This window comes from Penicillium hordei, assembly GCF_028827395.1.
Source record: "Penicillium hordei strain IBT 12815 chromosome Unknown utg000006l_segment0_segment0, whole genome shotgun sequence".
NCBI classification, from domain to species: Eukaryota; Fungi; Ascomycota; class Eurotiomycetes; order Eurotiales; family Aspergillaceae; genus Penicillium; species Penicillium hordei.
In genome coordinates this window covers 2,929,571-2,950,172 of record NW_026623147.1, presented here as the reverse complement: position 1 = coordinate 2,950,172, position 20,602 = coordinate 2,929,571, and the positions used below count along the sequence as shown (strand labels likewise).

Sequence of the window (20,602 nt, the reverse complement as noted above, 5' to 3'; positions counted from 1 at the left end):
GCCACCGCCCTTCCCAAACACGCCTAATTCCCCGCGAGTGGTATCCATGTCAATCCAATGGGGAGGATCTTGCACCCCCACCCCGTGGGGAAATGTACCCCTGTGGGGAAATAGCCTTTCGCAGTCAAAAGGTGGATCGGTCTTGGATCCTCTGTGGTAAACTGAATTGCTGCATTGTCGATTTGCATATGGCTATAAAACACCCCAATGACTTGTGAAGGGCCCTTATGTTGACTCCCACATTATCTATGCCCATAATTGCCCCCGTTATTGTTTGAAATTCCTCACATTAAGATTCACAACGAACATGAACCCGAAGAACGAAGAAGAGCGATTGGAAGACATATCCAAGGATTCTGTCCAGCAGATGGAGCATGTTGAACCCGAAGACTATGTGAAAGTTCAGTCCGACCTCAGCGGCATTGAGGCAACAGCTGCCTCCAAGACAGCTTGGTTGATCTCCATTGTCGTTTCTATCGGCGGGCTCTTATTTGGTATGTTATCCATGTAACCGTCCACGGGTGAGGGGTCATTAGCTGATGATGTATTATCTAGGCTACGACACAGGTTATATATCCGCCGTTCTAGTCACAATCGGATCATCGCTCGGCCATGTCCTTAGCTCGAGTGAACAGGAAATGGTGACATCCCTCACAAGCGGTGGCGCTCTGGTTGGTGCGGTGGGAGCTGGTCTCACTGCCGACCGATTTGGTCGTCGTTGGCCCATCTGGGGCGCCTGCCTGGTCTTCGTGACTGGAACTATCCTCCAGATATCCGCCTTTTCCGTCGGCCAATTTGCGGCTGGAAGATTTATCGTGGGTCTTGGGGTAGGCAGCGTATCTATGATCGTTCCTCTGTATAGTAAGTTTCTTTCCTCCCGAGTCACTGTCTCAATGGGCTCACCTATCCACAGTTGGCGAGCTGGCACCTGCACAATACCGCGGCCGTATGGTTGCGTTCAACAACATGAGTGTCACCTTTGGTCAACTCCTTGCAAGTGCCCTAGGTGCAGGTTTTGCTACTGTAAAGGGCGAAGGGTGGCGAGCGACCGTCGGTATTGGATCTGCCCCAGCTCTTGCACTCGTCGGATTACTGTTTTTCTGCCCAGAGTCACCTCGACAGCTCGTTGCTCACGGAAAGCATGAAGCAGCGGACGCTGTTCTTCTAAGGATATACCCGAAGTCGACTGTTGAGCAACGGCAAGCTAAAATGAGATCAATCGAGCTATCCCTTCAAGAAGTGACTCAAGCTATGAACAACGAATCTCTTTGGGTCACTTTTAAGCGAATCTTCACCACACCTTCCACTGGTCGTGCAGTTTTAACTGCCTGCATGATCATGGCAATTAGTCAACTTGGAGGGTTCAACACTCTAATGTACTATGCAGCAACGCTATTTTCGATCGTCGGATTCAGCAATTCCACAGCCGTCGGCATCACAGTCTCCGCTACAAACTTTGTCTTTTCAATTGTCAATCTGGTGCTTGTGGACAAGTTTGGCCGTCGTATTCTTCTAACAATCACCGTCCTTGGAATGTCTATCTGCATGATCATCGCTGTCATTGCGTTTCGATATATCCCAATAGATACTGAGACACTGGTTGTGGAGAGTAACAATGTCGGCTGGCCAGGCACCCTGGTCCTCGTCGCGATTATTTGTTACGTCGCTTGCTATTCATCCGGCGTTGCAACTATTGCATGGATTGGTACTGAGCTGATTCCTCTCGAAGTTCGAGCAATGGGAACCATGCTAGTATGTCCACCCCTGTTCCATGTTTTTAATACACGTCCTAACGAGCCGGACTAGAACACCGTTACATGCTGGAGCACGAATATCATCATTTCATCGACTTTCCTTTCCATGATGAAGAATTGGACCCCAAGTGGTGCTTTTGGGTTCTATGCCGGAATCTGCTTCTTCGGTTGGGTTTTCGTGGTCTTATTTTACCCTGAGTGCAAAGGGATGCCGTTGGAGGCTATTCGAGAAGTTTTCAGTAACGGATTTGGGGTCAGGTACTCGAAGAAGTGGCAGAAAGACCACAAATACGATGCCAAGGTTGAAACAATGGTCCTGGGACATTAGATCGACTACGAGACTACCTACACCTGAATATGTCCATAGGATCGCTCAACAACAAGCTCTGCCAAATGAATTCAGATTGTCTTCCTAGGGCGTTTCCATTTTTATGTACTTAATAATGGATACTCGAGTGATTGCAGTTAAATGTATAACTCGCGGGGCCTATGCAGTGCATTTGATGTCGTCCAATATGGAAGCTCTCGGTAGACTGGCTAACAGGATGGTAGATAGGGAAGCTGGACAACCACCGTGTGCCCGTTTATGGAAGCAAGCTGCAAAGCATTAACATTATTGCCGCCCTACGTATCGACATCCGCTCCTTTTCGCAGAAGAAGCTGGACTCAGCTTTTATCTCCTGGAGGGAAGCGGGTAGGACACGATACACAGTTTTGTGACGAATGGCGGTCTTAAGCGTCGATATGCATCCAGACGCAGCGGTTCCTCCTCTTCAGATGACGCATGACCCCGCAGATAGATCCATGGATAGGCTAGCTAAGCTGTCAGAATGATTGAGCCGTATATAAACCCCTTTAACAAATTCAAGGGTGTCTTCATTTTTAGATGACCTCAGAACAGAAGCGCGTTTTTCCTTCGATGATAAGTAATGTGAGAGATACGCTTGTAATACTTCATTAAATATGTTGAGATGGTCCACACCGCGAGATCTAATAACTACGCATCATCCGAGATAGTAAGGTGAAATCTATTTCCCCCCTTCTCTCCAAGTCGTGGCATGGAAGCATAGTCGGAAGCATTCAGCAACTTAAGCGCAATCGCTCGGAGTTGCCTTACGGCGAGCCATCGCAGCCACGTCTGCCTCGGGGGAATTGAAATCCACAAATCCATGTTTCTGGTATAGCGGTGCGCCCTCCTTGCTGGCATCCACGTAGGCAGCAACGCCATCCTTATCCGCCAAGTCGCAGCCCCATTTTACAAGCATAGAGCCCGCTCCGCGCCGTTGGTAATCAGGATGAGTGCCTAGTGTATCCAGGTCTTTTTTTTCGGTTTCGGGTGTCAGTAACAATTTCTTCCTTTATGGGGGTTTGAAGGAGTTTCATTCATACAGTAATGTTTCTCGTCACCCATGACGCGTTTCCTCGCCTGCTCCAGTTCTGCAATTAAATCCTCACATTTTTGGTAAGGTGAGTCTGCATGCCAAATTGGAAAGCGAAGACCTCGCTCATTTGGCATGGCCAGGTCCCATTTGCCAAAGGCAACTAGCCGCGGTCGGCCTTGTTCATCCTTCGACTCGGTGTCAACTACTCGCAGATATCTGCAGTGTGACTTCTGAATGTCCTTCATGTGCCAATCACGGTGCCATTGGTGCATACCGGGCGTGTTGGGGAAAAGTTCGGCGATCACCGGCTGTGTGAAGGACGCGAACCATACCTCAGTGATGGCAGGAACGTCTTCCGGTGTCGCTGGCTCTAAAACGAGAGAATTTTTGGTTGATCCCATATTGAAAAATTGGATTGAATATGCGTTCAATCTAGCGGAAGATTATGGACTAGGGGTTTCACACCAGGGCAAGGCGTGTTTAATACAATTTGATAAATAGCGGGGGCTATCTCCCGGTAAAACATGATTCCGGAGGGAGGTATTGACGTGCGTTTCGATATGCGGGTTGAGGAGCAGGGGTAGAGCAGGATTAGAGCAGGGGTAGAGGGTGCATAGAACTTTCGAAGGGAGAACCGATAAGAGAGTTGCATCGGTTACCTAGAAATATATGCCCCTCGACATGGATAAATTCAAAAATGCCGCATATAAGGGGCCTAGCCACTTTGGCCTTTATGTTTTGGCCCCCGAAAACAATGTCCTATCATACGATGCACTCGATATTGCTAGAGAAAAAGAAGAAGAAACACACATCAATAATATTAGGTTCCCCACGGGATGTGAGAAGCTTATTATTGTTATTTCTCAAGTTGGACGACCACTTCTGTTTCTAACCTATGACTGTATCTCCGATTCCCCCATTATGTGCGCCTGGCTCGACTGGCTGTCAACTTCCCAATCCTGCGTGACCAAAATTTGATCTTGTGGAATCGGAAAAGCGAAATTTTCGTGGCTCTCGAACTTGGCCTCGTGGTCCCGGGACTCGGACTGCACCTGTGATTGCGAGCGCATCTTATAGCTCCACGAGGTCGGTTCTTCCACGCCATCGAGCCTGAGTCCGTTCGATCGCATCCAGGACAGGAAGGGGTTAAGTTGTCCCCAACAGGCCGTCACGATACTGAGGCACTGAATGAGCACCTCAAAAATAGTTATTTCACACATCTGAAAAGCTGGGTCATTGGTTTTCGTGGCTTTCTTAATAAAGGCAAGCTCAACGATCGTTGCGACCGTCACACTATTCAGGGAAAGAGTATGAGTTTTGAGTTTGGAACTATAGGGGAGACCACTACGGAGAGCCGGGGTACTCACAAGAGTCGAGGCAGGAAGATTCCTGCAAAAGCCAGTCGTTGCCCCAGGGTGGTTTGGATGCTAGAAATCAGGATCATCGCTTGGGTGAAAATCAAGAGGTCGGTAACGATGTTGGAGATAGCGACGAAGTAGCGCCAAGCTAACTGGATAGGGCCCGTCGAATCGCATTAGTATCGTTAGAATTGAGGGCGTAGGAAGTGATAGTGACAGGAGAAGACACCACTTACCAGGTTAAAGCATTGGCCGTTCTGGAAATCCCAAGTATGGGGCAGAGAGCATTCGAATGCGGTCCCAAAGATCACAATAACAGCCCAGGCATATACGATGGCCTCGACACCTCGGGCGAGCCATTTATCTTTGGCGGATGGCGTAAGACCCCGAATAAACACGACCAGAGATAGTTTCGAGAACGTGAGGCTTGAAAGGTAGAGAAGAGACGCCGCGAAAAGGTTCTGGCAATGGACGCATTAGCCTTGGCTCTACAAAAAAGAAAAATCACGTAACCGATAGAAGGCGAAAGATGCGTACTTTCATAACCTGTTCCATATCTGCGCTGGAGACATCTTTGGAATGCTTTCCATAACCCGACCCAACTGCTAACGAAACAGCAATGCTCTGACCGATGCCGAGGACCAGAGACGCAATTATCAGAAGATCATCCGTGGTGAGCCTTTTGAACAGTCGAATTTTCGTTACCAGTCGAGCGGAGACGCTAAAGATGATCGTGACCAAAAGAACCCATGTGGTGACATTAACCGCCGGGTCTTTGGTGTCACCTTTGAATCGTGTTCCCATAGAGCCAAAATATGTGAAATGGGGGTGAGCTACTTCAAAAGAGAAAATGACGGGAAAGTATTAGAGAGTGTAGTCATGCTAAGAGAATATGCCTCATGCCTTTTATTATGTCGCTGCGCGATCTGGTAGTGCGCGCCTTCGATTTCCAGTGCCCAGAAAAGGGCGACTAGGATGCAAATCCCCTCTTAGCAGCTATTAGTAGATACTATATATACGAAGGTCTCTGAAGGGGTGTTATGGCTCGTATAGAAAAAAAAAAAAAAAAAAAAAACAAGGCTCCTAATCTGGCGTGACGCTTGTTCCCGTCCCATATCATCTCGATCTTTATATGTTTTATATGTGTTTGGTCTGTTTTCTGAATGACATTGTTAATACTTTTTTCGCTTGGTCAATGTTTACTTTTTACTAACAATAACTATTGTAAAAGGACATGGTAATATCGAGCTTTTATCACGTTCAACTCCCCCTTTACTCGAAGGATTCAGTCCCGAGTTCTGGCCTCCGGCCCCCTCGCGTTAGTTTAACCCTCAATTGCTTGTTGCCCTATGAGTAGCCTTCCCCGATATATGCCCCATATAAAATAACTGTGGCGTATTTAATTGGGTATGGTGCAATTCCTAGAGGATCGTTCCCGCGTGTGATCGACACTGTGGATATTGCCGCATAGCGCATTGGGCCTGGGGGCTCCTTGCAACGTCCGTCGGGCAGAGCGTGTCTGAGATTAAATTGGAACAATCATATTGCATTAGCGTCGTCCACTCATGCGCTTTCAAGTCTAGTCGATGTAACACACATGAATTGAACACCTTTCCACCCGCATTCCCATATTTGACCAATGAACTTTTTCCTAGACATTTTTGTACTTTTAACCCAGCTGCGGCCCTTATATTTACGTTGATACTCACCTTCAACCTGTGTTTATTCCATTCGTTCAAAAGAAAAAGCCATGGTGGCCTATGAAATGAAGAACAGTACTTCTGTCACCAGCAGGGGCGGTGGGCAGGTGGAGCGTGATAATGCGCATCTCCAGCGGATGGGAAAGAAGCCAGTGCTTGAGGTATGCAGTGTATGATTCAAGGCAAACTTCGCCCGGACTATTGACACTTCTATCTATTCAGCGAAACTTCGGTATTCTATCGATCCTTGGTTTCAGCTGTACTATTCTCGGCACTTGGGAAGGCCTGCTTGGGTGAGCTGTCGAATTCCAAATTCTCACGTAATCCATCACTAACCGGTTGCCTAGAACCTTCACTGGCCCTCTCACAAAGTGTGTTCACATGTCAACAACCTACTGCCTTGCAACATTCTCTAACAGATATTAGTGGTGGCTCGGGTGGTGCGATTTATGCCTACATCTTCGGATGGGTTGGCTGTTTCGCTAATTTCATGGTCTTGTCGGAATTGGCCTCCATGTACGTTGTTCATTCTTGATTGATCTAAGGCTAAATAAAGTAAGAGCTAACTATCAAATAGGGCGCCTACCGCAGGAGGCCAATACCACTGGGCTGCCATGCTTGCCCCAGCCAGACTCCAGAAATTTCTGAGTTTCATTACAGGTAAATTTTCGCGTCATGCACAGACTGAAACTATTCATTGTTGTTGACACTTCAACCCGTAGGATGGTTTGCTGTTCTCGGTTGGCAGAGTGCCTTCGCAGCCTGTGCCTTTTTAACAGGAAAGATGATCCAGGGTGCCGCGATCCTAGGAAACAACCTCTACAATGCTCTGCCTTGGCAAGGAACATTGATTGTCTGGGGTTCGCTCAGTCTCGCATTGATTGTGAACTTGCTCGGCGGCAACTTGCTGCCCCGCATTGAGGCGGTCATTTTGGTTGTGCATATTCTTGGATTCTTCGGCATCATAATTCCCCTCACCTACATGGCGGATCATAACACAAAGGAACAGGTTTTTCAGTCTTTCCAAAATGGAGGAGGCTTTGCCACGCAAGGCCTATCCTGGTTTGTCGGTATGACCAGTTGTGCCTTTGCTTTTGCTGGGGGTGATGCTGCCGTGCACGTAAGTCTCAGGGTTATGCTTTCCTCTACACGCTTCTAAAAAATCCCCGAATAGATGTCTGAAGAGGTCGCAAATGCCTCAACCGTCATTCCCAACGCCCTTATGATTAGTGTCGGAATTAACGGCTGTCTCGGCTTTGGTATGATAATTGCCATGATGTTCTGCACCGGCGCCGACCTCGGTGGTACACTGGGGAAAGCCACTGGGTATAATTTTATGGGTATCTTCATGGAAGCAACAAACTCAGTTCCGGGTTCATTGACAATGTGTGCTATTGTTATCATGATTTATGTCTGTTCCCTTATGGGTCTACTGGCTGCGGCGTCTCGGCAGCTTTGGTCTTTCTCTCGAGATAGGGGAGTTCCCGGATGGCGATTGTGGAGTCAAGTAAGTACTTCTCTATCAATCAGAAGTCCTGCATGGACTAACATTTGCTCTTGAAGGTTTCTTCTACGAAACAGTTGCCTATTCTTGCCATCATCCTTACAGTGACCATCGCTATGTTGCTTTCCCTGATTAACATTGGTTCCAATACCGCCATGGAGGACGTTGTGTCCATGGCCGTGTCGGGTGTTTACCTCTCTTACCTCATGGTTTCCATTTTGCTATTTTACCGCCGGGTCCGTGGCGACATCTCCCGATATAATGACAACGAGGATGATATTGTCAACGTGCCCGGTGCAAAGCTTGTCTGGGGACCGTTCCATTGCCCCGGCATCGTTGGCACCATGATCAACGGGTATGCGGTCATCTACGTGACTATCGTTGTCTTTTTCAGTTTCTGGCCAAGTAAAATGGACCCAACAGTGGAGACGATGAACTGGAGCGTTTTGGCAATAGGAGGCAGCGTCTTCCTTGCCATTATATACTATGCGGTACGTGCCCGGCACATCTACAAGGGTCCTATTATAGAAGTCTCCTTGTAGAGACCACATGAGACTATTGAGGAAAAGGTTAGTATTTTATTAGTGGCTTCTTAAAAGTTATTTAGAGAGGGTAGTTAAAAGTTGACTCAAAACAAAGTGATAAAGTTCCACTGTGGCTTTTGGCGACGCCGTATCACATTCGCTTCGTATTTAGGGTTCTTATTCCTGGCTACTCTCTATACAATCCAAATTCCTTTGTGAAAAAAATAAAATAAAACATACAACAGCATGCCTAAGGTGGTGATCACCTAGCCCCTACCGTTCGGGCGTAGGCGGCTCGCCGCTCTATTTAGGGCACATAAGGTAGATATTGAAGAGGGGAACGCTCAAGGCTGTATGCTCTGCGGCATACGGGTCGATTCAGCACTCGTAGTTCAGCTTCATACCCGACTTTGCATACAATGGAACCCAGGGGTGGCACCCTGGAAGTGGATTCAGAGAGGTGTAAGAGTGTATATTCTCAATCTATACGTATCCATCTGCTACTTGTAACCTCATAATCTCAATGCTTACGTAACAACATATGGAAAAAGAAAGGGAGGCAAGGCGTAGTGGGGAGCCTATTTCCCCACTACAATATTCATCTATCCGAATAATCCTTGCCTAAATATTTAACCTATATAGTAAAAGGTATGTTTCTTATTATAACTAAAAAAGCTATAAATACCCTTTTTCCTCTCCGTTTTTATGTCTTTAGCCTGGTTTTATTACTCTAACCCCGCTTGAGTATAAGTAAGATATACACTATGTTTCCCCCCGACTTACTCGTGTCGCGCAGAGTGGTGCTAGTAACCCAAAGGGGTCAGTCTTGGTAAACTTGTATCGGGGCCATTTCCTTGCTTAAAGTGGATTGATTATTGAGTGCTTAACCCGATAGCCCCATCCTAGTATCGCACACCCTTTGCTATCGTAGACTGCACGAAGAAGTGATTGATATTGAAGAGGGTTGGTATAGGTGATCACATACAAATGCTGGCTGTTATATACTTTTGCTGTCACTTTTGTGTTTTTTTCTTTGTTTTTAACGAGACTTGTTGTTCTTGTCATGTTTCTTCCAGATTTGGGGTCGGCGGAATTGACCACAGGTTTTCTTAGTATTGATAATTGGTCGTGTCCAGTGTTCTATTTTTATGCAGGAAAACATGAAGACCACCGATAACAAAATTTACGTGATTCTCATCACAATGAATGCTCAACTCGGCTGCCGCTTGTCTCTGACTCCTCTAACCCCTCCCCGAACGACCCAGGCTTCGTATTGACATACTCACACCTGACGCTCCACTGATCCATCCTTTGGATTCCCATCGAAGGACTGATTTCCTCTAGTTGCTGTGGCTTGACCGGAGAGGTAAATGCAAAAGCAGCGGCGGACGTTCCAAGCCCCTCGACCTCATCTTCCACGTATCGAGAACGCCTTATGGTCTCCTTTGCTCCACGGTTCATACTCCCCAACGCATATGAGTTGCTATACGAGTCACTACGGCTCCCGCCAGTGCGCTTCCGCAGACCGACGCCGAGCATTCCACTATCAAAGGCTTCGAGAAAAGGCTTCAAGCAGGGAATGCATGCTGTAATGAGGGTGACACACAGGGCGCATTGGGTGGTGATTCTGGTCTCGAAGGCCGATTGTGTCATATCTGTGGAATTGGGGGCGTTGCGCATGAAGACCAGGCGCATGATGGTCGCTATTATTACACTGGGCATCCAATTAAGTGGAAATTCGTGAATTCAGAGATAGGAAGATCTTACGTACGTTAGGCGGTACGCAAATGCGACCACGACGGGGACTTTCTTTCCAAAGCTAACCTGAACGGGCTTGATAATATAGATCGGGAGGAGGCAGATGATTAACTCTGTAAGAATATCGACGGAGGATATTGCTGTCCAAAACCGGAACTATAGAAATCAGGTTGTGAGTATGAATTGGATTGCTGCGGTCAAAAGTCAATGCTCACAGTATCAATGCATTTTCCATTATCCATTTCCCATGGCCTTAGTGCTCCACATTTGAAAGCCAAAGTAAAGAAGACTGGAAATGTCCAGACTAAAACGACCATTGATGACCAAAAGCATACTTTTTTGTGTGATTTATTAACACACAGTTTATTCAGGAATTCTAGGACTGAAACTTTCGTGAGGCTAAGGGCAAGAACGTAAAGGAGATCAGATGCATATAAGATCTAGGAAACATGTTGGCATTAGTGGATATTATTGCATTGGCTCAGAAAGAATGGTTACCTTTTCTACATCGATCACTTGCTGCGTACTTAAGGTAGATTGACGCTTCCCCATACCATATTTTGTCCCTTGGAAGATGACGCCAGATTGTGCGATGCCGAAGACCTATTCTTTGAAAGCTCGGAATTAGAGACTAGGCGACAGCGACCTAGTCAAGGGGCTTGGTAAGGTACAAGTGGAAATGCATACCAGCGCAAGGGAAATTATCCCATCATCTCGTTGCAATGACCGAAGCATAAATAATCGAAAGGCAAGTCGGATCAGCACAGCCATTATCATCATAACCAAGAGGTACAAAGCCGCAATGGCGACCTCATCTCCATGATCGAATGTAGACGAGACCTCGCGTCTGTCGGTGGCGCGTATTTGAAAATACTTTGCAATATTCATCATGAGACCCGTACAAGCAACTATATAGATAGCTCATGCATTTATTCGAGAACTTAGAGATGGGGGACTTGTTGTGCCAGCCTAAATATGACTTGAGGGCAGATTTATACATAGATAGGTAATCGCACGTACATCATTACGAAGAATCTTGCCATTTTTCTTCTTTGCTAAAGTTTCGGAGTTTTAATTCAATTGCCACTATCTCTTTAGGGGGTAGGTAGTTGGTGTATTGAACTCCGTAATAAGATCCTAGGGGTTGAATGTACATGGATATATCCCTGCAAGAATGGAATGTCTTGGATTAATTTCGGCTCTGGCGATACCAATAATTTGGAATATGTATAGCCGTAGACTTTGGCGGTCTATTGTGGGCTAGAGCTTTAGTGCGCAAATGCCGTCGCGTTCCCGTCGGGGATGCGTAAATTGGCCCACAGACCCCTGCAAAGGACCCATTTACATATCCTCCAACGAGCTGCTTATATGAATAGAGTGTAGAGAGTCAATGGTGTAGTCTGATGATTTATACACGTACGGTATCAATCAAATGCCTTGTCTATTAAAAAGATGGACAACCGATCATTTATAATATCGATAGGGTTACAAAGTCGGTAGATAACAAGACTACGGAATTTTCGAGGTCGTTTGGCAAATACTTTCCTGATCTTCCTTCGAAATTGAAATGTGAAAATATTTCTCCAGGGCAGCCACCCGCTCCTCCTCGGAGGCGAAGGATTGCAGGACCTCCGACGTGGCCCCCAAGCGGCGCTTCAGTGTATTGTCGAATAGTGTTAGGTCACCAATGACCTTTTCATCTTCATCGTCCAGAATCATTCGTATACACATCACGTGGGAAAGAAACCAACTCTCCGGACTAGTGCTCATATAGTAGTTGATGATAGTAAAGTCTTCCGGAAGGAATTCCGTTTCAGTGAAGCAATAGGCAGGAATCCACGCCCCACCTGAATTGCAAATTTCGTACTGCCAGAGGAATTGGCCAGCCCTCGTGTGCTGGGCGATAGGGCCATAGATGAGTCGTGCGGACTGGTCGCCGACATTGTGCGCCTCAAACCCGTCGATCAATGGAACTGGCTGATGTGGCCCATTCGAGCCGAACCCCACATCTATCAGGTACTTTTGTTGGCCGACAGCAACAATATTGACCATGTGGTTCCTGTGTTCGACTGTTTAGTATGTTTCAGATATATGATCGAAGGAATGACCATACCATCCATCGTACTTTGGGCCTTTCCAGTTCTTCAAGGCTGATATGGGCTGGACCGCCTCGTTTACTCGACCTCCGACCGAGGTGACATTGTATCCAATAGTCCTGAGGATGGTCCCAAAAAGTGTACTATTCTCCATACAGTAGCCCCCTCGATGGGATTTGGAGTCTACTATCTTGTAAAATAGTTTCTGGGCATCAATGGAAATGTAGCGGTGGACTGCGTAATGCAGATTGAGATTTTCAAAAGGCACCGCTGCCACCTGGTATCGTTGCAAAACTTTCAAAAAGGCCAGAGCGGCCTCATTGTCGACACTTGCCCCAAACTTGACCACCGGTGACTCCCGATACTTTTGAGGTAGATCAATCCGGTTAAAGTACTGGTTCAATTGCTCCGGCGAGTAGACTGGACGTATGGACCAGTCAATAAAAGAATTCATATTGAACAAATCAAAGGATGTAAAGGCGTCGAAGAGGTATATCAATGCTGGAAGTACAACATAGGGAGCCGAGAAAACATAAATAGACGTGAAAGCGGGGTTGATTTTTCGTCCACAAAGTTTCTACTCCGTGCATTTGGATTAAAGGAGCAAATTTGCTTTAGGAATATTTACAGTGATTGTGTGATAAGTACGAGTCTACCAATGATGCTTCTAAGTGCGCCCCGAATCACACCTTAGAACTGCTACATGCAGCCCCCACAGCAGCGGGGCATGGTTCTGATCTGCCAATATGCTTTGAATTAATTAATGTAATGGAATACGTCTTGCACACCGTGCGCGGAATGTTAACTCGGAAATACTATAATGGATCCTTGTGGCGTACGGAGTACACCGGAAGGGCCAAGCTAGTGTATAGTGTATACGTAGCTTAGGCGTGTCAACGAATAGCCCTGCAAATTTCCCGTTGATTCCACATACCGGTTTCTGTCTTGAGTGGAAATGGATTGCACCTAATCTGTGAGGGATCCGGATTCCGGGAAAATGTCCCATATTCACGAAAAGAACTTGATAAACCCGCCAAGGTCTAAGCGACATTTCCGAGTATCTTTTTGGACGTCCAATAACTAGAAGGGTGCTAAGCACGGACTTTTGTCTTTCAATGCTTGTTTCTTAGCTTATTCCTATTCCCTCTACCCCGACGGTTCCCTTTTATCGTCGACCTTTGCTGGATTTTGCAACACAACCCCAAAATGCCCTTCAAGAATGGCGAGATGGTGGTCCAAGAGTTGGGCTCCAGCAAATACAAGAATCGTGATGACGAAGATATGGCAAAGCAGGGCAAGAAACAGCAGTTTCAGGTATGGCCTCACTGAAGAAGGGATTTCAGGGTGGATTTACTAAACACAAGCAGCGAAACTTTGGATTCTTGTCCATGTTGGGATTCACGACCACCATGATGTGCACTTGGGAGGCTGTGCTTTTGTGAGATTCGGCTGTCCCAACCTTCATTGGACTCGAACTAATCATTCACCTCAGTGCTAATTTAACTGCAATGATTGATGGTGGCCCAGTGACTCTCGTCTATGGATTCTTATTTTGCTGGTTTGGCGCTTTGGTAACTGCATCCTCGCTGGCCGAGATGGCCTCGATGTATGAAACCCGCCCAAATAATCCAAGACCCAAAACTAAACAGACAACAGGGCCCCTACCTCCTCCGGACAGTACCACTGGGTGGCAATGTTAGCTCCGAAGGGTCAGGCAAAATTTTTGAGCTGGGTGACGGGATGGATGGCCATGATTGGATGGTGGGCCAACACTGCAGCTGGAGTCTATTTTGCAGCGACAGTCACCCAAGGGCTTGTAGTCTTGAATTATCCGAATTATGTGGCGGAAGGCTGGCAGGGAACCTTGATGATGTTTGCTGCATTGATTATTTGCGTGATTATCAACTCCATCGAGGCAAAGCTACTTCCTCAGGTCGAGGGTCTGATTCTGATCTTGCATATCGCGGGATTTTTCGCCGTCCTCATTCCTCTCGTTTATCTTGCACCTCACAAAGATGCCTCATTCGTTTTTGGGACTTTCGAAAACAGTTCGGGGTGGAACAACGCGGGTCTGACCTGGTTGATTGGACTGGTGGGCACGAACCTCCCATTCATTGGTGTGACACTCATCCTTCCTTCCGGTATGATCTTTTCTAACTAATTTCTGCAGGTTATGATGGCCCCTGCCACATGGGTAAAATTCAAGTCAGTAATTGAATATGTCATAAGCTAACAGATCCCCATAGCCGAAGAAGTCATCAATGCTTCTATTATCGTTCCCTGGTGCATGATCGGCACAATCCTGTTAAACGGTACCCTTGGGTTCGTCATTGTCATTGCTTTCCTGTTCTGTATCGGAAATGTGGATGAGGCCCTGAACAGCGCCACCGGCTACGACTTCATTGAAGTCTTCTACGCGGCCACCAAGTCCCATGCGGGAACGTCCGTGATGACCGCCATTCCCACAGCATTGGTCATTTGCGCGTCATTTGGTTTCCTGGCCTCCGCATCGCGTCTCACCTGGGCCTTTGCCAGAGACAAGGGACTGCCATTCTCCAATTTCCTGGCTCACGTATGTTGACTATCACCTCCTTTGCCTCCGTAGAGAGAAGTGACTAATTTTATTACACACATATAGGTCAGCTCCGAATCCGCACTCCCTCTCCGCGCTGTTGGCCTCTGCGCATCCATAACCGGCTGTATCTGCATCATTAACGTTGGATCAACGGCAGCATTCAACGCCATCATCTCGCTGACCACGGCGGGTTTGTTCGGTTCCTACGAAATTGCCATTGTCCTCATGCTCTTAAAGAAGATCAAAGGAGAGCAGATTCCGTATGGCCCCTGGAAACTCGGCAAATTCGGCATTATTATCAATATTGCCTCAATTTGTTTTTTAACGATCGCCATCTTCTTCTCCTTCTTTCCCGCCGAGATACCTGTTACTCTGGCGAGCATGAACTGGTCAATTGTAGTTTTCACTGGCGAGTTCCTTATCGGGCTAGTATGGTATTTGGTCAGTGGGAGGAAGGCCTATAATGGCCCAATCATTGAGTCTGGTGTCAATGGCGCCAACCGTTGATAATGTATTCAGGGAGTATAGGCGGCAAAACATTTCCTTGCGGTTGCCCGGGTGGGTGCCCCACGAATGCATTATTAGGTAATTACACTCGAACGTTAGGAGTAGCTAAAGACACAATCAAACTATACCTATTGGCGTGCCGGGACAATTTAGCAGCTTTGCAAAGACCATAGCTATACTTCGAAACTGTGAAGCCTAGATCTTAGTAAAGTTCTCCTCTTACTCGAGCTTCTGGAAGCCCGTATTCATTGCCGTATGAATCATCGAATTCAAATGTAATTATTGTCTGCGAGGAGCATACTGCCAGCTTAGTGTCCACGGTAACAAATAGGAAACGGATGGAATCAACCAACCAACTAGAGCTCAGTGAAGCTGAGCAGATACCGTGGGAGCTGACTGACCACGATCTTAGCCATGCTGTTCTATGTTTTTAGTTTTATTTTGCAATCAAAGTGTTGTTTCCACCCAACTCCCTTCAGCCCTTTCAGTTGGCCATATCCACCTGAATGCCCTGAACACCCCAATTTTACACCTGAATATCCTGTATACTCCTACGCTGCTAACGTGTCCTTCCACTTCCATACTAATCCTTTTCTTACAGGCCTGCGTTGTTTTGATCTACAGCTTAACAAGCATATCAATTTCTTAGCCTTGTAACTTAGCTTCCTCAACAACAATTCGATCTATGTCATATCTGCACCATGAACTCTGACGTGCACCTTCTGACAAAGCTGTCGAATACTAAGTCCGAATACATGGTAGAAACCAGGTATTATACCGGAAACATCATGTGAAATTGGATACCAGGCATACCATACAAAAGTGTAGACCTCAAGATAGCCCACAAATGGGCCCAAGCCCCTAGCCCACAGCCCATTTATGGGGGTCCATAAGGCCCCCATCAAGGCCCATTTCTATACATAAATACAGTCTTAGCACATATAAAGTAGCTGATTAATAGCTGTATTTTACGTATATACCAACCTATATATTTAGTATTATTATATTGTCATAGTAAGAAGTGGGAATTAAGTAGATATTATACTCATTTTAGTATTATAACGCTAGATTTCATATAAAGTCACCCTAAAAAGATCTAGTTTGACCCGTGGTTCACGAATTCGTACCTAGGAGGATCACTGAGTATTAGTATGAAGAGATATATATATCATGATTGATCGGCCTAGGTGACTGAGTTGTTTTAGAATCACTACCTTCTCTATAGTAACGGTAATTTGAATACCTAAAAACCCAAAAAAAAAGCATTACTTACGTAGCTACGATAAATTGGCATGTTTGTATTGTTTAGTTCATGGGCCCCCATTAAACCTGTGGGCTTTCATTCCGGGCCCATAGCCCATCGATGGGCCCGAAGCATAGGCCCAAAACCCAGCCCATTTGGTGGGTTGGGTTGGGTTGGGCTGTGGGCTGGGTGGGCTTTCTTGAGGTCTACAAAAGTGTATGTTACAGTTAGTCATCGATGTCCGCACAGATTGTTGAAATAGCGGATTTTGTCATTTTAGAGTTGTCAAAATTGGCCATCTATACCATACATTGTTCGTACACCAGCTTTCTGTCAGTTATGAGGCCGGAATCGTTCTATTAAAACCTAGCTATCGTCGAAATTGAGGCTAAATTGACACTGCATCGTCAACTGCCCTCGCCGAAACAACCCCTGAGACAACCCCTGAGACAACCCCTGAATCAAGAATCGGAATTCTGTCCACAAAGGACAACGAACAACGTATACAACGAACATGACTGAATACCTCTCCGCGGGTGCATCCTCTCGCGTTATACTAAAGGATACAATGACATAGGATGTATGGTTAGCCAACATCGAATCAATTGCAGTGCAATTTGACGTATGGGAGCTATGTGATCCTAGCAATGAGAAGAAACCGGAGCCGACAGTGGCACCAAAGAAGGTTATCTCAATTAAAGAAGCACAAGAGACATAGAAAGACCAATGAATCGACACATTGAAGATGCTTCAGATGGAATGGGCCAATAAAAATGTGGTCTATACCTAGCAGAAGAAGGGACTGAACGTGGTAGTGACAGCTTTTCGGAATAGTGTCCACCTCATCTAGCCCCAAGGTCATACTAGTACCGAATATCATTTTCTTTGTCTTTAGTCTTTTTCTTCTCATTCCCGTGTTCACCACCTTTTCTACAGTCAAAGTGCTAGTCATGGTAACCAATTAAAATTCATATCACAACCTCCGCACAACACCAGCCCATATCTCGAGTCGTTCCTTCCTTCAGCCTTCGACGCACATGATACCCGGACATCTGAAAAGGGAAGGCTGGACTGCCTTCTCTGGCAGATTTGTCAAAGTTGAGTTGCTGCGATACACGCCTGAACGCCTGCTTCCTAGTTCTCTCGTCATGACAGCGTTCATACTTGCTACGATGAGTGGGAGTTTGTCTTGGATTTGTCGAAAGCAGTGGAAGTGGAATATATAGAAACGGCTTGTTTGTTTATTATGGCTTTGACAGTACATGCTGAATGTTTTCAACTAGCGTGTAGTACTCCCCTATCAACTCAAAACAAAACCTTTCTTGAAGCAATGATTCCTTCAAGATCCCACCGCTGTGGTGCTGTCTTCGCCATCCACACAGGCCAGTGCCTCCAAAGGTCCGGCCACATAATCTGCGCATACTCCTAGTAGTCAGGATACCATCCCACAAATTCCGAGTCAAGAATGCCGGGTAACCACGTTCTGCTCGTCTGCCATCACATTGCGTAGGGCGATGTCTGTGTGAGTGAACACTGAGCGATCTGATCGGGCAACATGTCTAGCAGTTGATTCCCATACAGCCTCCCTTTACAGTGCAGATAGCGCTCGTACATTCCCGCACGTGGCCGCGAGTCGCTGGGAAGTGGTCGAGCGGGCTTTTGCAGATCTTTTAGCATCGGGATTCGAGATGGAGAGTTATCTGCAGTGCATTTATACAGCTCCTCAAGCTCTTGTAGACGAGCAATATTTTGGATTTTTGAGATTAGATCCTAAGGTTGAAGGCATGTTGACTCTTTAGCTTCATATTCTAGGTTGTGCCATTTCTCCTGCAGGGTAACCCGGGAATAATAGTCACGCAATCAACCCCTTCGGTGCATGAAAGTTAGGCTTTGAAGCCTCTTCCGATTCCGTTTCCATTTTAGCTCCATTCACACTGAAATTAGTGGAAATCACTTCAGGGACCGGGACCTCGGTTCAGCCCTAGCATACCACTCTATGTACTAGTGACACAACTCGGATCACTATGGAGGACAAGGATCAGCTCTTGGTCAGCATCAAAGCTCAGTGGATCCACATATGATGGATATGGTAGTAAAGTGTTGCCCTTCTTGATATATCGGATATATCGGTGCTCTTTGTGAAGATTATGATCTTCGGAAAGAGCATCAATTGGAGATTCGGTCATTTTCTGAATATTTCCTTGACCAACAGTGACATTGAGCTAAGCGGTGATGATAAGGTGGAGATCTCATAAGGATCCAAGATGCTTTGGTGGGAAGAGATCCCTTAACTGCCACTACCTGAAGGGATTCATCGGCGCTTACATGAAACCACGGATGCAGGGAGGAGAGAAAGAGTTGTTGGAGGAAAAGCACTGCAGGTGGGGTTACTATCTATGTAGGAGACAAGCAAACAAGCACTGTCTAATAATGGTGTCGTCCCGATGTCGTGTCGCTTGACAGAAATCTCTGGGCAGTCCTTGCGTAGAAGACACTGCGTTGTATGATGATATCTTGCAACAACGTAGCCCTAGACCTAAACGTTGACGGTATTCACAAATCTTAAAAAGGAAATTGCCGAGCCTAACTGGATATGAATATCAACTTGATTTTGCTGGATCGTACTAGGCAGGGTACGACCCCTGTGTACCATCTCGGACAGAACCGAAGGCCACCTTCGCCGCGGTAGAGTCTCATTGCGTGATCAAACGGCTACCAAAATAATACCTCAGTCTACCAGAACGGACCGATCTGATCGAGAGAACAGACCAATCCATTCTGGGGTATTTTGTTGCCTTTTGTTCGCATATTCTACGTCGCGTGAATCAACTATTAATATTTGCTATGGCTACTGCCAGACGGAGAAGAAGAAGAAGAAGAAGAAGAAGAGGAAGGAAGAAGTCTTAATTCATCAATTCATGAGAAAGACAGGTTATTTATACCCTGAAATCTAACAACCAATCGCCTAGTCTGCTAGCAAACAAGTATGGGAGATGGGATCGTCATTCATTCAACAGGAAAATTACCAGCAATCAAATATTGTCACGGAAAAGGCTGGTTTGACAATTGCAATGATGATCCCCCGTCAACAACCAGTGTATGCCCATTAATATAGCTGGCAGCCTGAGACGCCAGAAACACTACCGCGTCGGATACCTCCTCCGGGTTAGCTAACCGTCTCATCGGCAAATCACCCAGCATAGCATCCCTGATGGCCGGTGCACCGTCCAGGAATTTGTCCATCAAGGGCCCCGAAACATACGAGGGAGCAACGGCATTGATTCTGATACCATTGCGTGCATTTTCAAGAGCTGCCCCATCGAGTCAGAAATGCACGTAAACTAACGAAGGCAAGGACTCACCGGCAGTTTGAACCAGCCCTTTGACGGCGTGCTTGGCCGCGCTATAATTGCCCACTCCAAGAAACGCCCCTTCCGAGGCCAGCGAGGTTAACACTACGATTGAACCCCGGGTTTGGTTATGGCGTCTAGTCAAAACTGGCTCCTGGCTGATCATTACCCGAATGACCTCGCGGACGACTAAAAAGCACCCGATATTGTGCACTTCGTCCATGCTCCTATAGGTTTCTAGGCTCATATCACTGATCGGGGTCTGATTGGCAGCAGGGGTCTTGCCTTGGGTGGTCAGCAATCGTCTAGCATGGAGAGGAAATCACGCGTTGACTGGCTTACCCCGGCCGTAGTTACACAGATATCGAGGCGACCATGCCGGTCCTTGACTCTCGCCACCAACGCTTGCACCTGCGCCTCCTCACGGACGTCAACATGGTAGGCACTTGCCTCGTAGCCTACTCGTTCTCGCCCTGCGACTGCATAGCTTGATGTGGCGGTTTCTTGGGCTTTGGAGAGATTGATGTCAGCGCAGACTAGAGTGGTGAGTCCGTGCGCGACGAGAGTATAGGCAACCGCACACCCAATGCCACTTCCTATAGTTCAATTCATTCACATATTAGTTTGGCCCGGGAGTTGCCGTTGGAATCGGCGAGGCAGATGAAAAAAAAAAAAGAAACGGGACGAAATGGACAGCATACCAGCACCAAGGACTAGAGCAACACCTTCAACCTGCATCGGGGCTATGGACAGCGGATTCTGTCAACAACCTGTATCGTTGGTGTCGACTTGAGTATTATTTATGCATGCAGGCTGTCGCGTCCCAGCCCACAACTTTCAGCAGCGGGGCT

At 46.7% G+C, this 20,602-nt stretch overlaps 9 protein-coding genes across 9 annotated transcripts; 3 read left to right on the top strand and 6 right to left on the bottom strand.

The window, feature by feature from the left end:
* Positions 1-307: 307 nt before the first annotated feature.
* N7537_011751 (myo-inositol transporter) lies at positions 308-2,082 on the top strand (the record flags this gene model as incomplete). Its single annotated transcript, XM_056902805.1, has 4 exons — positions 308-494; positions 556-861; positions 914-1,752; positions 1,807-2,082. The coding sequence occupies 4 exons, from the start codon at positions 308-310 to the stop codon at positions 2,080-2,082; spliced, it is 1,608 nt and encodes a 535-aa protein (XP_056748092.1).
* A 760-nt stretch (positions 2,083-2,842) lies between these two features.
* N7537_011750 (uncharacterized protein) lies at positions 2,843-3,537 on the bottom strand (the record flags this gene model as incomplete). The annotated part of the gene is made up of 2 exons (XM_056902804.1): positions 2,843-3,072; positions 3,144-3,537. 2 exons carry the CDS (start codon positions 3,535-3,537, stop codon positions 2,843-2,845), a joined length of 624 nt encoding a protein of 207 aa, XP_056748091.1.
* Positions 3,538-4,029: 492 nt separating this feature from the next.
* Positions 4,030-5,298, bottom strand: N7537_011749 (uncharacterized protein; the record flags this gene model as incomplete). Its single annotated transcript, XM_056902803.1, has 4 exons — positions 4,030-4,429; positions 4,504-4,646; positions 4,731-4,955; positions 5,032-5,298. The coding sequence occupies 4 exons, from the start codon at positions 5,296-5,298 to the stop codon at positions 4,030-4,032; spliced, it is 1,035 nt and encodes a 344-aa protein (XP_056748090.1).
* A 946-nt stretch (positions 5,299-6,244) lies between these two features.
* On the top strand, positions 6,245-8,240 carry N7537_011748 (uncharacterized protein; the record flags this gene model as incomplete). The annotated part of the gene is made up of 8 exons (XM_056902802.1): positions 6,245-6,355; positions 6,417-6,487; positions 6,542-6,565; positions 6,621-6,710; positions 6,772-6,854; positions 6,917-7,314; positions 7,369-7,701; positions 7,758-8,240. 8 exons carry the CDS (start codon positions 6,245-6,247, stop codon positions 8,238-8,240), a joined length of 1,593 nt encoding a protein of 530 aa, XP_056748089.1.
* Positions 8,241-9,419: 1,179 nt separating this feature from the next.
* On the bottom strand, positions 9,420-9,917 carry N7537_011747 (uncharacterized protein; the record flags this gene model as incomplete). Its single annotated transcript, XM_056902801.1, has 1 exon — positions 9,420-9,917. One exon carries the CDS (start codon positions 9,915-9,917, stop codon positions 9,420-9,422), a length of 498 nt encoding a protein of 165 aa, XP_056748088.1.
* A 1,572-nt stretch (positions 9,918-11,489) lies between these two features.
* Positions 11,490-12,530, bottom strand: N7537_011746 (arylamine N-acetyltransferase family protein; the record flags this gene model as incomplete). Its single annotated transcript, XM_056902800.1, has 2 exons — positions 11,490-12,039; positions 12,094-12,530. The coding sequence occupies 2 exons, from the start codon at positions 12,528-12,530 to the stop codon at positions 11,490-11,492; spliced, it is 987 nt and encodes a 328-aa protein (XP_056748087.1).
* A 752-nt stretch (positions 12,531-13,282) lies between these two features.
* Positions 13,283-15,158, top strand: N7537_011745 (Amino acid/polyamine transporter I; the record flags this gene model as incomplete). The annotated part of the gene is made up of 7 exons (XM_056902799.1): positions 13,283-13,390; positions 13,444-13,514; positions 13,569-13,682; positions 13,733-14,193; positions 14,247-14,270; positions 14,323-14,648; positions 14,715-15,158. The coding sequence occupies 7 exons, from the start codon at positions 13,283-13,285 to the stop codon at positions 15,156-15,158; spliced, it is 1,548 nt and encodes a 515-aa protein (XP_056748086.1).
* A 2,487-nt stretch (positions 15,159-17,645) lies between these two features.
* Positions 17,646-18,078, bottom strand: N7537_011744 (uncharacterized protein; the record flags this gene model as incomplete). The annotated part of the gene is made up of 2 exons (XM_056902798.1): positions 17,646-17,919; positions 17,981-18,078. The coding sequence occupies 2 exons, from the start codon at positions 18,076-18,078 to the stop codon at positions 17,646-17,648; spliced, it is 372 nt and encodes a 123-aa protein (XP_056748085.1).
* Positions 18,079-19,443: 1,365 nt separating this feature from the next.
* N7537_011743 (SDR family NAD(P)-dependent oxidoreductase) lies at positions 19,444-20,489 on the bottom strand (the record flags this gene model as incomplete). Its single annotated transcript, XM_056902797.1, has 4 exons — positions 19,444-19,712; positions 19,764-20,031; positions 20,094-20,347; positions 20,453-20,489. 4 exons carry the CDS (start codon positions 20,487-20,489, stop codon positions 19,444-19,446), a joined length of 828 nt encoding a protein of 275 aa, XP_056748084.1.
* Positions 20,490-20,602: the final 113 nt, after the last annotated feature.